The sequence below is a fragment of the Nothobranchius furzeri genome, chromosome 5 (assembly GCF_043380555.1).
Source record: "Nothobranchius furzeri strain GRZ-AD chromosome 5, NfurGRZ-RIMD1, whole genome shotgun sequence".
Lineage (NCBI taxonomy): Eukaryota > Metazoa > Chordata > Actinopteri > Cyprinodontiformes > Nothobranchiidae > Nothobranchius > Nothobranchius furzeri.
In genome coordinates, this window is record NC_091745.1 from 74,199,206 (window position 1) to 74,215,128 (window position 15,923).

Consider the following 15,923-nt stretch of genomic DNA (forward strand, 5'->3'; position numbering starts at 1 on the left):
TGTCAGGCTTTTCTAATCCTAGTTTCACCATATCAGAAGCTAATGCAGGAGATAGATGTAGGAGACTATTTTCATGTTCAGCCTGCATGAAAAACTTAAAAAATAATGAGTAAATAATGTTTTTTCAGTTATCCACACCTTTAAAACGTTATATTGACCCAATTTAATTATTCAACTATCTGATATAAATCTGTCAGATTGATAATTTGAAATGTTTTCATTCACATTCTGTTTTTTTGAGTGCAGGTGAAGTTGAACCTGCCACACAGTTAAAACACAATAACGCAGAAATGTTTATAAACTCTGGTTTTAGTGTAATTAGAGCACCAGACAGTTGGACTGATTCATGTTTGGATATTAGAAACGAAAGATCCACTTAAAAGAAGATTAACTCAGACTTTTTGGGGACTGTGTCTGCGAGGAGGTGAAAAGGTTCACATCGAGGCTCCATTAAACGGGCCTCCCGACCCACATCTGAGCGGGATTATACCACAGGAGGGAGTGAGAGTGTTAATATGGAGCCGTAAAACAGCACTTGACTGTATAACGTAAAAGCCAAAGGGGGAGTGAGAGGGGAGACTGGTTTTTATGGAGATAAGATGGAAGGAGGAGGGTTGGTGTCACACCACTGGATGTGTATGATTAAATGCTTTCTCCCTGGATTACTATTCCATATTCTAAATGGAAGATTTTTTAAGCTTCATAAACAAATGCTCTCATTTACGAGGGATTAACGGTAATCTCTCTATTTCTATCCTTTTTCCCCGTGCACCTCCCTCTCTCTGCTGGTCCTCTTCTCCCACTTTGTTCTTAAAACCATTGTTTGCGACGCTCACATCTCCTCTAAAACGCCGCGGTTAAATCTCACATCTTACCACGTTACTCAAACTCTGCAGGCCGTCGCGGAGCGTGTGAGGTGATCGCCGACAGATCACGCCGCCTCGCTGCACTTTTCTGCCCCTTTCTGACCCGACTCTTGGTCCTAATCCTCTCTCTGCTCCACCACTTGCATGCATTTGCCGTGCCGCACTCACGCTCCTCTGAAACAGTCGCATTTAATACGTTTGACACTGTTTTTTATTTTTAAAGTCGTTGACACGGGAACAAAAACTACAGACTGACATTATGAAGATAAAACCATTACTCATCACTTAAATAAAGCGCTCGCACATAAAACGCGTTATAACCTGCAAAAAATGTCCATGTAAAGAGTGTTTGAGGAGAAACTGCAAAGTGTTGTACAACGATGAATGACGTTCCTGAAGAATTCGTTCAGGCTATTTCTGGCTCTCACAGTTCATCTTTTCCTTCCGTCACCCTGCCTCTTCCTCTCTTTTCTTTAGGCGCATGGCTCCGAGCGTTACGGCTGGCAGCGGCGCTGCCATCCGTCTCCTCTTCGTCCTTTTTCAACACTTCCTGTCCATTTGCTGCCCACAGGGCCTCTGCCTCTTCTCGCTCCTGCAGCAAAGATGCAAAATAGGTGACAAACCAGTAATGTGCAAAAAAGCATTAAACTACGGCTGATTTATGTTTCAAGGGAGCAGGCTTGTTTAGAATACTTTGAAGTGGTCTTGATCTTTGGTCTCTCAACATTTTTCTTTTAAACAGCTTTTTTTCCACTCCTTGTACTTGTCTGTGGCAGTTGATTGTGCAATGTGTTGTAAAATATGAGGGGGAAAAAGTGTCAGGTGAATATAATCTGAAACTTTTTCAGTAACAAAACTCAGCAAAGACCTGAGAGATGGATCATTGTTCAGGTAATTATCTTTTGTAAGACAGGTTTTCAGCTATTACATCTGTCCATCCATTTCAGCCTCTTATCCGGGGTTGGGTCGCAGGGGCAGTGGCCTAAGCAGGGAGGCCCAGACTTCCCTCTCCACAGCCACTTGGGCCAGCTCCTCCGGGGAATACCAAGGCGTTCCCTGACCAGCCGTGAGACATAGTCTCTCCACCGTGTCCTGGGTCTACCTTTAGGTCTCCTCCCGGTTGGACGTGCCCAGAAAACCTCACCAGGGAGGCATCCAGGAGGCATCCTCCAGATGCCCGAGCCACCTCAACTGGCTCCGCTCGATGTAGAGGAGCAGCGGGTCTACTCCGAGCCCCTCCCGAATGACAGAGCTTCTCACCCTATATCCAAGGGAGAGCCCAGCCACTCTTGGGAGAAAACTCATTTTGGCCGCTTGTATCCGCAATCTCGTTCTTTCGGTCACTACCCAAAGCTCATGACCATAGGTGAGGGTAGGAACGTAGATCGACCGGTAAATCGAGAGCTTCACCTTCTGACTCAGCTCTCTCTTCACCGCGACAGACAGGTACAACGCCCGCATCACTGCAGATGCAGCACCAATCCGCCTATCGATCTCACGCTCCACTTTTCCCTCACTCGTGAGCAAAACCTCAAGATACTTAAACTCCTCCACTTGGGGCAGGACCTCATCCCTGACCCGGAGAAGGCATTCTACCCTTTTCTGAATCAAGCTGAGTGGCTTAAATAAATAAAAACGTGACTCTGAAAATGGTCAGAGTAAAAGGCCTTTTCTAAATCACCTACCTTTCTTTTGACTGATTTTGCATGAAATAATAAAAAAAGATGAGTTTCTGGAAAATGTATAAAATTAGAGTTATCTGTTGTTTCAAATGAACTCATCTTTTTTTAATTGGTCTATTTCTCAATTTATAACTAAAGATTGTCAAATTATCTGTTTTCTGTATTAAAATGGCAATATAATTGTTTCCCGGTGAAACATAGGACATACCTGAAGGACCGTGACATGGCAGGTCCACAGAACACACTGGGTCAATGAGCACAAGCATGCAAACATCCCACAGATTTGCATTGTGCTCCAGCTGGACTTAACTCCGGTGTCACGACATCAACAAACACGACTGCGCCCAACAATCCTAACCTTCGGGGAAAAAGGTCACTACTAAGGCTCACCATGTCCCTGTAGATCTTCTCTTTAGTGAACCACAGGGCCAGAGCGCACCGCCGTCCTCTGGTGACGGCTCTAACACCGTGAGGATTTACTGGACCTGACGAAAAGCCCAGTAGACGACCACAGCTGGGCTTAACTTGAGCCTGTAGACGAGGACAGGGGCAGAAAAGACCCAACATTTAACAGGCCTGACACGGAAAATAGCATTTACAACACACGACAGGCACTCGGCAGCAACGTGACTCACTGTTACTGTCTTGGCATCTCTTTTAGTGAAGAAGGCCTCTCCCCCATCAAAGTTGTCATTCAGGTAGAGAATGGCACTGTGAGACAAAGATTTTACTTTTTCAGCCATGAAATAAATAATTGAAGCACGTGCTAAATACCATGAAGTGCTTTACTGCAAAAAAAAATATATAAGTGTATACGTAAAAACAACATCCTTACAGCCTAAAACTAGTTAAAAGCCTGCCTAAATAATTGAGTCTTCCCGCGAAACAAAATGTTACAATAGTGTAAATGAGATTTGGACGGCAGAGCTTGAAGTTTGGAGATATTTCTCAGCCTCTAAATACATTTAATAAGAATGTATAGTCATCTCAAAGGAGCAGTAGCGCTGAATAGCATCAGCATATAAATGATAAGACACACTGGGGAAATTGCCTAAAAGTTAGGTCTAAAGCAAAAATTTATAAGAGAAAGGGGATAGGTGCCAAGGACTGAACCCTGTGGAACCCCTCATGGGGTCCTGCTGTGATCTGGTTAGCAAAAACAGTAAAAGTCGAGTCTACAGCCAGACCAGATGTACTGACTACATCCTGGAGCCTGTTTATCAGAATATTATAATCAACGGTATTGAAGGTAGATGTTGGATCCAGCAGAAACATTCATGTGATGTCCCTGGAGTCAGCTGCATGATATCATGATGTCACTAAAAAGGTTTCTGAGGAGCGATGCTTATAGAGCTGGTTTTCTCTCATTGGCAGCTCTAGGGGCAGGGTCACAGGGGTATTGGCCCTTGTTGAAATCTGATTGGCCCATTGAAATGTCTCTGTCTTTTCACACATCTGTTCTTTCCAGGATGATCAAGTTATAGGTGGTGGAATTCCAAGTCCCACCACTAGTGGTGCTAATGAGCCAAACAGTAAACTTCATAGTGAAACATAAAAATTTACTTAACCAAGTTTGTCACCTGGTTGTTTAAATGTAAAGAGCAATATATGTTTAGTTTTAACTCATTCGCTGCCAGCGTTTCTCACAGTTTTTACTGTTTTTTCAAGAGTCACAACGTTGCGCGCTAGGATGATGTCAACGCCAAAACAACCAAAACAAAGCGGAGACTCACCTCTTACATCAGGAACAATCTGCGCGTTTCGAGCGTTATCCGTTCTTTCGTAATCTGTTGTTGAATTGTGATCGGCAGAAGCTTTTCCGGTTTGCGCCTCACTTTTTTTTTTACAGCAGCGGCCCAAAACGATCTCCTAACACATGGATGTTCTGCTTCCTGATCACGTGACGTGTGACGTACGCGGATGAGGGGCAGCAGCTCAGGTGGTAGAGCGGGTTGCCTCATGATCGGAGGGTCATGGGTTCGATTCCAGCTCCTGCCAGGGGTATCCTGCTGTTGTGTCCTTGGGCAAGACACTTCACCCAACTTGCCTGTGTTGGTGGTGGTCAGAGGGGCCGACGGCGCAAAATGGCAGCCTCGCCTCTGTCAGACCTCCCCAGGGCGGCTGTGGCTACAAGTAGCTTACCATCACTAGCAGTGTGTGAATGTGAGTGTGTGTGAAAGCGTCTTTGGGTGTCTAGAAAAGCGCTATATAAGTTCATTGCATTATTATTATTATTATGAAGATCGGCATCAGAGCTGAGATGTTTGTTCTAACGGTGCGGGGGCTCGTTCCGATACCCACACAGTAAAAAAATGCAAATGACGACTTCAGTTGTCATTGGCAGTGAATGAGTTAAAATAGCAACATATAAAATATGTAATATGTAAAAAAACTAGGTTTAATGGAACCAGTTGACAAGACTTGGTTGAGTAAATTCAACATTTCATTTTTAAAAGTATAATATTTGGCCCCTCTATAAATATTGTGGCCCCCGATGGCCCCGTACTCAGAAAAATCTTAGATCCGCCGCTGTTTTCGCTGCCACTGCTTTACCCTTTAAAGGTGAAGTAGTGTAGAAAACGTGCACTTGTGCAGTTGTTCGTTTACAGGGTATTTAGAGGTTTAAGGGAGCCAAATTTAACACTTTTTAAGACTTTTTTTAAGGCCACTTTGACCAAATTTAAGCTATTTTTTAAAAGTAAATTTAAGCTATAATTTCCAGCTATTGCCTGGAACCGGTGCTAACCACGTCTCGAACGTGGGATTAACCATCCAGCCACCATTAAACTTGCCCTTCCCCATGGCGCAAGCTCCCGCTAGCTTAACCAGCTAATGTGCTCATCTAAAAATAGCCCCCTTTCACAACCAACTGCATGGGTACGGTTCCGCTTATGTTAATATCATACACCAGAAATGCTGAACACCAACTAGAAATTCACAAAAATTTTGCAGAAATGAAAGAATCTTGTTCATTGGGTCTTTGGTAATTTAAGACCTTTGGAAACTGTTTTTAAGGATTATTTGTCATTTTAAAGGATCTTTAAGGCCTTAAATTTGGAAAATCAAATTTAAGATTTTTTAAGACTTTTTAAGGACCTGCGGATCCCCTGTTTTAGGTCCCTCAGTCCAACCCCTAAACAGATTTGTATTTAATGGTTGAGATTATTTTTTATTTACCTGAGATCTCTGTGTGTAAACGCAGGCGGTTCCCTCCAACACTGTTTGGTCTCAGGCTCAAGGAGACAGTTGTCAACATGAACTGGGTGAGACAGGTCCAGTCTGCCCTCCTGGTCTCCTGAAGGGGTTCAGACCTTGTCTAATGAAAATCCTGCTAATGTTTCATCATCATTGCATCAAGTCAGAGATTAAATCTGCGTTTTAGGACGTTTGGCTTTAATAAGGATGTTGGTTCAACCTGTGACAGCACTGCGACAAACCAGGTGTGTGAAAGAGATGAAAAGCCCTGAAGGGCTCCTGAAGTAGGAGTGCAGCAGTGTTTTCACTCTTTCACCCAGTTCATGAAGCAACCTGGCATCCGACTGGTTGACCAGACCCTCCTGAGACAGCTGTGGAGGAAACAGGCATAAAATAAATTAAAAAAAAACCTTCTAAAAAAACAGACACACTGTTGTTTGCATCTCCTCCTTTCCTCCCACCTTGACAGCCCTGAGGACAGTCAGACCTTCAAACGTCTCATGAGGCGTGTGCGGAGATCGTCGCCCTCGGTAACCGTCTCCAACCGACGCAGCAACCTTGAAGAGATGACGTAAAGTGAGGGGTTGATGTGGTTTGGGGAGAGTAAAGGTGTATTTGTGTTAACTTACAGATGCTAACTGCAGTATGCTGCCACACTCCGCCTCCGTCATGACTCCATCCAGAACAACTCGATTGGTCCCATTCAGAGCCTCGTCATCCATGGTTAGGGTGACCCCCACCTGAGGAACTGCACCTCCTGTTGAAGAGCATTTAAGGATGAGACAGGATCAGGTAAAGTCACGAGACAGGAGAAGATCGACCTCACCTGCAAAAAACCCACTGTCATCCACTTCCTCCAGCTGATTCCCATCTTCTATTTTCTCACTTAATTTCTCTTTTTCAGCTCTGATGTAAAAAGAAAATAGCGAAGATGTTTCATTTTTTTTAACTCAACTAGTTATTGAGTGAATTAATCTCCATTTGACTCACCTCCAGGCGTCCCTTATCGATTCTGGTACAACATCTTCTGGAGTCCAGAGATCCTGCAGAGCAGATGATTGATGAACTCAGAGATAAACGCTTCTGTGCGTTTACGACCAGTGCTTACAGGGTCGGTGAAGCTGAAGTCAAGGTTCTCCACTCCAAAGTAAAGAAGCTTCTTCTCCTCCAACGACTCACTGATGTATCTGACAATCTCCTGTTTTGGGGGAAATTAAGATTTAAAAAAACTTTTTGAATATGTAGGAATAAACTGATTATCAGTGAAAATAAAACAATATTTAAATTTATGAGCAAACTGTGGAGCTACCTGAGCAGGCTGAGTGTCGTGTGAGTCTTTGTCGCCCCCTAGTGTCTCTAGGTAGAGCTGCAGGTTGTCTAAGGAGTCCTTGTCAGAGGGGTAAAACAGGAGAAAGGAGCGCAGCGTCTGCACTGCTCCAGTAAAATCACCCGCTGTTAGAAAACAAAAACCCATCAGAAAGTAGATAATACTAAATGAAGAATCTTTAGTTTTCTATGCAAACCCAGACCTTTAAACTGTGCTATGTGCAGATGCTCCAGCTGTGTTGGCAGGAAGTCCTCCTGAGCAGAAATCCTTCCAGGTCGCGTGGCGACCTCTGTCACACAGAACTGCCGACACGAGAGCAGGGACAAAGAGAGAGCTGGACGCAAAAGGAAAAGGATTTAAGTCGATTTAAACTTTTAAAGTTTCACTTCGTTCACATAGTCGCTAATGCGTGTGGATTTTCCCACTGCCGGTTCATCCTAAACTGACTTTTCTACCTGCAGCCTTTTCAAAGACACCGTCAACACTGTCGACCCCCCTGTCCACAGGTAGCCGCTGGGCGGCGACCTCACACTGCAACCGGCACTCGTCTGTCTGCAGCAGTGTTTGGTTCACGCAAGCTTTCCATTTCTCTGCTGCTCTCAACCAATCAGAGGAGGCCTCGTGATGGACAGCTGCATCGTACAAGACCTGAGACGTAAAGAGAAAAAGTAATATTAAAGCAGGAGATGCTGCAACAGTTATGTCTAAAGGAAAAGGAAATGGTGCGGAAACAGGTAAAAAGGTTTGTGTTCAAACACGAAGTGAGGGAATTGTTCGTTTCAGCCATGTTTCTTGTACTTTTTCAATGAATTGTATGAATTTACAGCTTAAGTGAAAACTTTCTGAGAGAAATTTCAAAAAAGCATATTTTTGTCAGTGGACAAGCTGTTTTATTTGTGTCTCATAAAGGTTGGCAATGTCATTTTTGCAGTCGTCACACGAAAGCAGAAGCTTTTTGGTCAATTCTAAATATTTGAAGGTGCAATATGTAATTGTCATGATGTAAGCCAGGAGGAGGTTACCCAAGATGCAGAACCAACATGACACAAGGCAGGAGTAGTAGAAAAACGTAAAATCCTTTATTAGGAATAATTGTCCAAATGTAAATCCAAAAGGGCAGGTAGCCAAAAACCGAAATCCAAAAATCCTAGTGCGCAAACCTAGAGACCTAAGCCCCCTTCAGACAGGCCATGAAAAACGTAAATGTTCAGGACTCTGTCCGTAAGACCTCATCCACTAGGAGCTGGTGTCAGAAGCGAGCAAATCCTCATTGACTCCCATGTTAAAAATACCAATTTCACAGCAGAAATAAACATGTTTACAGCCTGGTACCAAAACATGTTTTTTGTTTAAATGATCTAGTTTACACTCATGGCAACTCTGAGGGGGGGTGAATTTTTTTCTCACTCTTCTGTTTAAGTGTATTAAAAGCCTAAAATTCTGTATAATTAATGAGCATCAGACCCACGTGACCACAAAGCTAGCTCCGTGGAAAGGCCTCAGTAGAGCCTCGGTCTGGCTTGGAAACTGTTCCGGGATTTTGAGTCTCTGTGTTTGTGTGTTCTTGTTTGGATATTTTTTGCGCAATTGTTGGACAAAATGACTTGCTGTGGCATTAATTGCACTAATAGAGCATCCAAGGATTTTCCACTTCATTGTTTTCGGTAAGTAAAATTATATTTATGTATTTTAGGTCACTGCCGAGCTGAGCTTAGATTTTAACATGTACTGTTTAACCATGAAATTTAAATGTAATAGGGCAAACCCCAGTGCATTTAACATAATGCTGCATTTAAGAAAATGGGTTGAAATATAACATGTTGGTGGAGCCGACTATCGGCTTGTGGAGCTCTCGGGAGACCAATGTTTTCCACCCGGTTCTCCCCTCCCCGCAGCTTGGCGCATCTTTGTCTGATCGCGGCTTCTGTGTGCTGCGCGGGCTGCCGGCTGGTGGAGCTCTGGGATGGAAACCTTTCCACCCGGTTCTCCCCAGCGGCAGCTCTGCGCATCTCAGATCGCGGTGGCGCTTGTCTGCTGTGCGGCTGCCAGCTTGTGGAGGTCTCGGAGACCTCTGTGTTCCACCCGGTTTTACCCAGCGGTCAGCCCGGCGTATCTCTGACTCAGAAGCTCTGGTGTTGTGCACAGTTAACTCCGGTTGTAGCTAGGTTTCTACCTCCGTTAGCTTAGCTCCCACCTCCGCATTAGCTTTGGGTTAGCCAGGGTTAGCTTCAGGTTAGCTTGTAGCTAGTTCGACCAGGTGTCGTCAGTTGATTCCAGCCTTACAGCCCCACCCTCAGCTCCTCCTCTCTTCCCTTTTTTGGAATTGTCTGGGCTTGACGGAACCTGTGACACGGTCAAAATGGCGGTGGTGGCCACCTCCCATTTGGTCTCAAAAACGTGATATTGGAGCCTATGGAAAGGAGATGTCCAGTATATTTATGTTGATGGTCTGAATACAAACATCCGGATAACGTTTTCCATAATTAAACCAGACGACGCTCCTAGTAACAGGTCCGGACTTGTCACGGACAAGGTGGCTGCTTCAGACTGGTGAGGTCGAGTTCCGGACAGGGAGGAGGGGACCGGGGGACGCTGTGCGCATCTAGATAGCTCGCTCCTGTAGCATGCGGCGAACCATGGCAGCTCGCCTCCTACGGTACCGTCTAGACGCGCGACAGAGCGCTTCACACCTCTTCCGTGATTCCTTTAACCATTGAGCTTCATCATCCAGGTCTCTTATGCGTCTTCGTGTGCGCAGAATTATGCTTAACATAAGTCCGATTCCCCCCCAGACATCTGGAACTTTTCCCTGCTGTGTGAAGGCAGCCGAAAGGACAAGTTCCGGTACAAAAGTGGTGTGTCTGAAAACACAGTTCTGGTTAAAAACCGGACTGAATTGTCCACACATATTCCAGAATGTCAATCTGAAAAGGGTACAAGAGACGAAGAGCTCCTTTAAAGAGCAACACCTAGAAACATCCAAATACCTAGAGACCAAGAGACCAGGAGAGGGAAACGAGACAACGCTGACACAAACAATGGACCGACAACACACTGAGATGCAGACAGGGTTATATACACAGAGGGAAACAGGTGACAGGTGTGTGGGGAGTGAGATCAGAAGGGATCAGGTGAGACTAATTAACTAAGTGGGGAAAACTGACTAGGTAAAATTAATCTACAGAGAACTAAAGATAAGTGAACTCCTAAACCTGAAAACTAGACACCAGAAGAAAAACACTAACAGGGATGGGATAACTAAATCTGAAATCACTAAGGGGGAACCTGAGGGAAACATGAAGGGAGCTGGAGAAGACAAGGAGGCACATGAGCAACACAAGGAGACACATAAGAGGAACCTAGAGAGGGCTGGAGAACACAAGGAGACAAATGAGGGGACGCATGACGCAGAACATGACATGTAATATTAAAGTGACAGTGTGTATTTTTTCCTGGGAATAGGGGGCAGTATATACCTAAATTGTTGCAAGCAAACTGCATTTTTGTGTTGGAGTAGACCTTACCAACGGATGCCCATTAGGATCAAAAAGCCCCGGAGGGAGGGCAAACTTCAGAAAAATTACAAACACATCAGACTTCCTTTCATCAGTAGCAATGACTAAAGAGATAAATGTGTAAATCAACAACATTTATGAATGGTAAAAGTTTAGTAACCGTTTGTTACAAATCAGTAAATGCATTTTGTCTTAAGGGCTCCCGTAGTTGGAACCATGGCATCTAATGTGGCATCACCCAGAGACTTAGACCCGCTCCCATGTATTTTAGACCAGATTTTTATGGTTATGTCTTAAGAAGCCGGCAATGTTTTTCAACAGCTGGGCATCATTGTACTCATTTTCAAAAACATTTTGATGGATATTTCCAGAGATTAACGATAAAAACTACACATTGTCCCTTTAAGTACGAATGACATCCTGTGGTCAAATGTGGTTACTGCAATCCCATTCTCACTGCCTTTCCATGAGTTTCATGGCTGTTACTAGTTACGGATTAGCACCAGTAGATTCTAGATGACAAGCAAAGACGAGTCATAAACAGTAAGTTGATAAGATAAGATAAGATAAGATAAGATAAGATAAGATAAGATAAGATAAGATAAGATAAGATAAGATAAGATAAGACAAAACTGTATTGTCCATATATATGAAAAATTATCTTGCTGTACTGTATCCACAGTAGAAGAAACATTAACATTAAAAATAAAACCATGGGGTGTAAAAAAACACATTTTTACACCTGGTGTTAGCACTCTTGGATGTTTTACATTATGGAGCACTTATTACACATATTACGGTAATATTTCTCTGGCATCATTAGAGGAAGTGTGGTTGTTTGCTGTCTTGCTGTTAGCTTGCTGTTATAGTTCTGTACAACCCAAAGGAAGTAAAACACCACAAATGACTCGTTAATAACTTCACACTCACATTTCACTGTAATATTGACCTTTTGGTAATTGAAAAAGTAGCTTGAGATTTTTTAGAGCGGACTATTTGTTTCTAATTCACCGTTAGCATTGTTAGCTAAATGTTAGCCTCTAGCCTTCTTTACCCGATATTAAAGTAAAACAAAAAGATTCCATGGCTTCTTAGGGGTCAAAGAAATAATGTCTGGGTCACTCCTATTTACTGGCCTCAGTTCTTTAAACAACTCTGGAGCTTTTTGCCTGCTGGTGCAAGGGCACCCCCAAGGGGTGGCCAGTGATGGCTGTGGCCACCCCTAGGAAACTGCTGCCCCCCCCCCCAGGAAAATCCAGTGTTAATAAATCATATTAATGTTCAGTCAAACCATATATTGATCTTGTTTATTCAACACATAATTGTAAAACAAAATAAAAATAATACAATTAATGAGTAAAGAAATAATCATAATTTTAAAAAACACACGTTTCTGCTGCTCACCTTTTTTAAAAAGTTTTTATCTCCATAGTTTTTTGTGAGCACAGCAACATAGGTGAATTAACCTAAAAAAATACATTTTGAAATAAAATTTGGGATAACATTTTAAATAACTGAAATGTATTTTTCTGAAATGTTTGTGTTTGTAAAATTCAAGTTAAATGTTTTGATATGTACTGTTTTTTTTAAATAAAAATGAATAAAGGAGCAATGTAATACATCGTCACAGGCTAAACTCTCCGAGATTTACCACAAGGACCAATTTGGTGTGCCACCCCAAAAATGTATTTGGCCCCATCTGGCCACCCCATCAAAATTTTCTGGAGGCGCCCCTGTGCTGGTGTCGAATTGCAAATGCCGGTGTCGGTCCAGGATCGGCTCGGGGTCCTTCGACTGCCGATGACGTCACATTACTGCAAATCTACTCGGCTTTCTCACATACGTTTTGGAAAGACATCAGCAGTTTTGTTAAAAAATTCTTGTTTGTTAACACCTAAATGTTTTCTTTATAATTGTAATTTGTTAATGAAACACCAAATTATCTTTGTTTTGTAAAGAATAAGAAACTGCATAAAACCAACATCGGACTGACAAAAAATAGAACAGTTCTTATATGTGAAGCCACATCTGTTTGTATTAATGTGGAGTTCGTCTGTATATTTCCTTATTTGTTATCTAAATACATTCTTTGACTCAAAGTATTGCTTGGTGTCTTTCAATAAAGTTCTTATATTTTATTTTGCCCCAATTCATCAACATCAAGAGCTTTTGAGGGTCACCGTTTATCATTTGCTTATATTTTACATTTACTTTAGAAATTCAAACATATTTTCTCCAAAAAGTGTTGATTTTTGGACTACAGGACTACAATCGCTAAGACTACGACTGCAAATTTGTTCTGACCAATCTAAATCATAACGTGACAACGTCACTTCCGTAAGCTTCATGTTCAGCCAATCAACTACTTTGACGTCATCGGCAGTCGAAGGACCCCGAGCCGATCCTGCACCCGAGCCGATCCTGTACCGACACCGGCGCAGCAGTTAGCTCGCCAGAGACACGGCAACCTCACAAACTCACTGATTGTAAACAGTAGCTACGTCCCTCTTTTATGTTTTTGAAAGGAGAAAAACTGACCACCAGCTGGCTGAGAAGGGAATCGAATGTAACCTTCCTTCCAACACGATTGAGAAATTAAACTGATTTGTGATTATTTCACTGTAGAATTCTTACATATTGCTTCCTTAAATGCACCAGAAACACTGTTAGATAATTAAATTTTGCATTTGTTTTCACAGCAAAAGTGGTTTTTGGGTGTACCAGATGTAGCGTAAAGCCACAGCTCACCCGACTCACCCAATGTTTCTCCTTTTCTATCTCTCTGTCCTGGAAGTCCTCCTCGCTCACTCCTTCCATCCGTCTGTACTTCTCAATGTTGTTTCTCATCTCCAGGTGACTCGGGTTAGCCACAAAGTAGGTATGAGCCGCTGATGCTGCCTTTTTTACCTTTTCTAACTAGCTTGGAAAAAAGAAAAAAGGCAGTGAAGACAAATGGTGGAATATTATACCTCAGATCTTTTAGTTTGCTGAAAGGATAGCTAATAGTGATGTACCGATGTGACATTTTTGGGCAGATACCGATATTAAGATCACTGTTATAGCCGATAACCGATATTTGCCGATACCGATATTCTGACATTAATGCTTCTAAAATCAGCAATTTTGCATAAAATGAAAATAATTCAAGCCGAATTTACATTATTATGTACACACACCACACACATTTACGCTTCTGAGATTATTGCATTCACTGTTCACATGACTAATCAAATACACATCACCCCCTCACTCTCTGAAACAGGCAAACAAGTGGAGACAAGATGGAAAAAATATCGGTTGTTAATATCGGCCCGGTTTTATTTATCGGACCGATACAGATATGTTAAAAAATTACTAACATGGGCCGATCCCGATATTGATGCAGATATATTGTCCATCCCTAATAGCTAACCTTGTAGTAGGTGACCTGGAGGAAGTTGTAGGGGTTGCGAGTGTCAAACTCGTATTCTATGTCTGTAGAAACAGGGAGCTGTCCCGTAGGACTGACAGATTGTCCGATACAGAACCTCAAACACTCAGCCCTTTGCTGAATCCAGTCCAAAGCCCACTGGTCCCAGGTGTTCCCCTCCTCAGAGTCTAAAAAGCATGAAACATAGCTGAGCACTAATTTTGCAAAGTGTTCCTGATCTGGTGCAGTGGTTTACACCACATAATTACGTGTTTTTTATTGCAGCACTGCAGGAGAACCTCGAAACCACAATCATAGCACGTTGGTTTTCACTGTTTTACCAAATAGTTTAAATGTTTTGTTATTTCCATAGTTAACAAATTGGAACTTGCATTACTTACATTTAGGATTCAAATTAATCACAAATCACTGCATTCATGTTTAGCATTACATGCCTGGTTTATAAATAAAGCTTCACTGTACAAAATGAAAAATGCAATTGTTTGAATATTCTGAATCACTTGTTTAATAACTCTATGTTAACACTTTATTTAAAGCACAATTTCACTATTATCACTATAATTAATGATAGACGAGAATTTAACTTAAAGGGGGCATATTGGGCAAAACTTTTGCATCTTTTGTGATGGCAAGTCTCTGAGCACTTCAAACATGATTTATAGGCCTAAAGCAAGCCATTTCAAAAAGTCCCCATTTGTGATGTCACAAACAGAGAAATAAGAATAAAACTAATTCTCATGTGCAAATGAGCAGTCGTGGCCGTTGGAACAGCGACTCTACTCTAAGCCTCTCAGTTAACAGAGCTTCTCAGCTTATAGCAGCTCGAGCAGAGGGTGGACGTGGCCAGGTCCATCTTGTTTTCTTAAAGTGACAGAGCCCTGAAATGACTCAATTTGGAAGGTACTGAAACTGGCAATAATATAACTGTTGAGATTGCTTCATGTGAGTGGGATTTAGTGGAAATAACATGTTTTTGCATCTACCATAGATTGATTATTACAAAAAAATAATTACTGTCCCATTTCAAGCACATAAAATAACGGAATACTCTAATAAATGTACTAAATACATGAGTCAGATTGAGCACACAGGTGAATGAAACACAATTTATTTTGAAATTCCCTTTATTTAGTTTAACTAAAAGCAAAACAATAGCTGAATGGTACGCTTTAAAACTTTTTTTTTTTTTTTTTAGAAAAACGAAGTTAAAGTTTGTTTCTTGAGTTTACTGGAGTGTATAAATGTTGTTTGGACATTAAAATAATCCAACTAAAGTGAACAGTTTAAATTAAACTTAACTGATGCAAAATCTTTTGAGATAACATTCTGTAGCCTGATAACTTACCTAGTTTACTGAGAGCTGCAGTCCCAGATGCTGCACAGTCATCATAACACTGTCTGCGGACCTTCAGCAGCGTCTCTTTGGTGGTGATGGACTTCTCCAGCAGCTCTGCAGCCTTTGCCCACTCCCCTCCATAATACGCCCGAACCCCGCTGTAATACAGAAAATCATAGGGCTGCAAAAGCGACAAAACATTAGAGCTGCCGCTAAGCGACGCACCCACGGTTATGTTTATTAGAGCTAAAATAAGATAATAACGCGCCACGTATGCAGTGAGATGTTGCGCGTGCAGCGCCATGGTCCGAGGAGCAGACGGGAGTCAGAGGAAGAGGAGGAGTGAGAGAGACGTGAAGAAGAGCTCAAATCAGAAAGACACGATCACAGATCAAGGACCTCGTCGCACATTTAGTGTCGATTTTCAACTTTTTAAAATAAAATTGTTCTAGTCTAACTAAAAGTGCAGTTTTAAAACTGATTTAAACTTGTTAGAAGTAGTTTTAAAGCGGCAGTGTTTTACCGCCACTAGAGGGCGCTGTTTTTGTGTTCAACCGTAATTACCGTAATTC

General features: G+C 42.3%; 1 protein-coding gene across 1 annotated transcript; it reads right to left on the bottom strand.

Moving 5' to 3' along the window:
* Positions 1-1,096: 1,096 nt before the first annotated feature.
* p3h3 (prolyl 3-hydroxylase 3) lies at positions 1,097-15,737 on the bottom strand. The gene is made up of 16 exons (XM_015950245.3): positions 15,361-15,737; positions 13,998-14,182; positions 13,343-13,501; positions 7,526-7,718; positions 7,273-7,404; positions 7,053-7,195; positions 6,852-6,941; positions 6,734-6,786; positions 6,570-6,649; positions 6,373-6,500; positions 6,205-6,300; positions 5,964-6,114; positions 5,726-5,843; positions 3,184-3,259; positions 2,939-3,079; positions 1,097-1,458 (listed from the first exon to the last, which is right to left on the bottom strand). Exons 1-16 carry the CDS (start codon positions 15,653-15,655, stop codon positions 1,291-1,293), a joined length of 2,208 nt encoding a protein of 735 aa, XP_015805731.1. The 5' UTR covers positions 15,656-15,737; the 3' UTR covers positions 1,097-1,290.
* Positions 15,738-15,923: the final 186 nt, after the last annotated feature.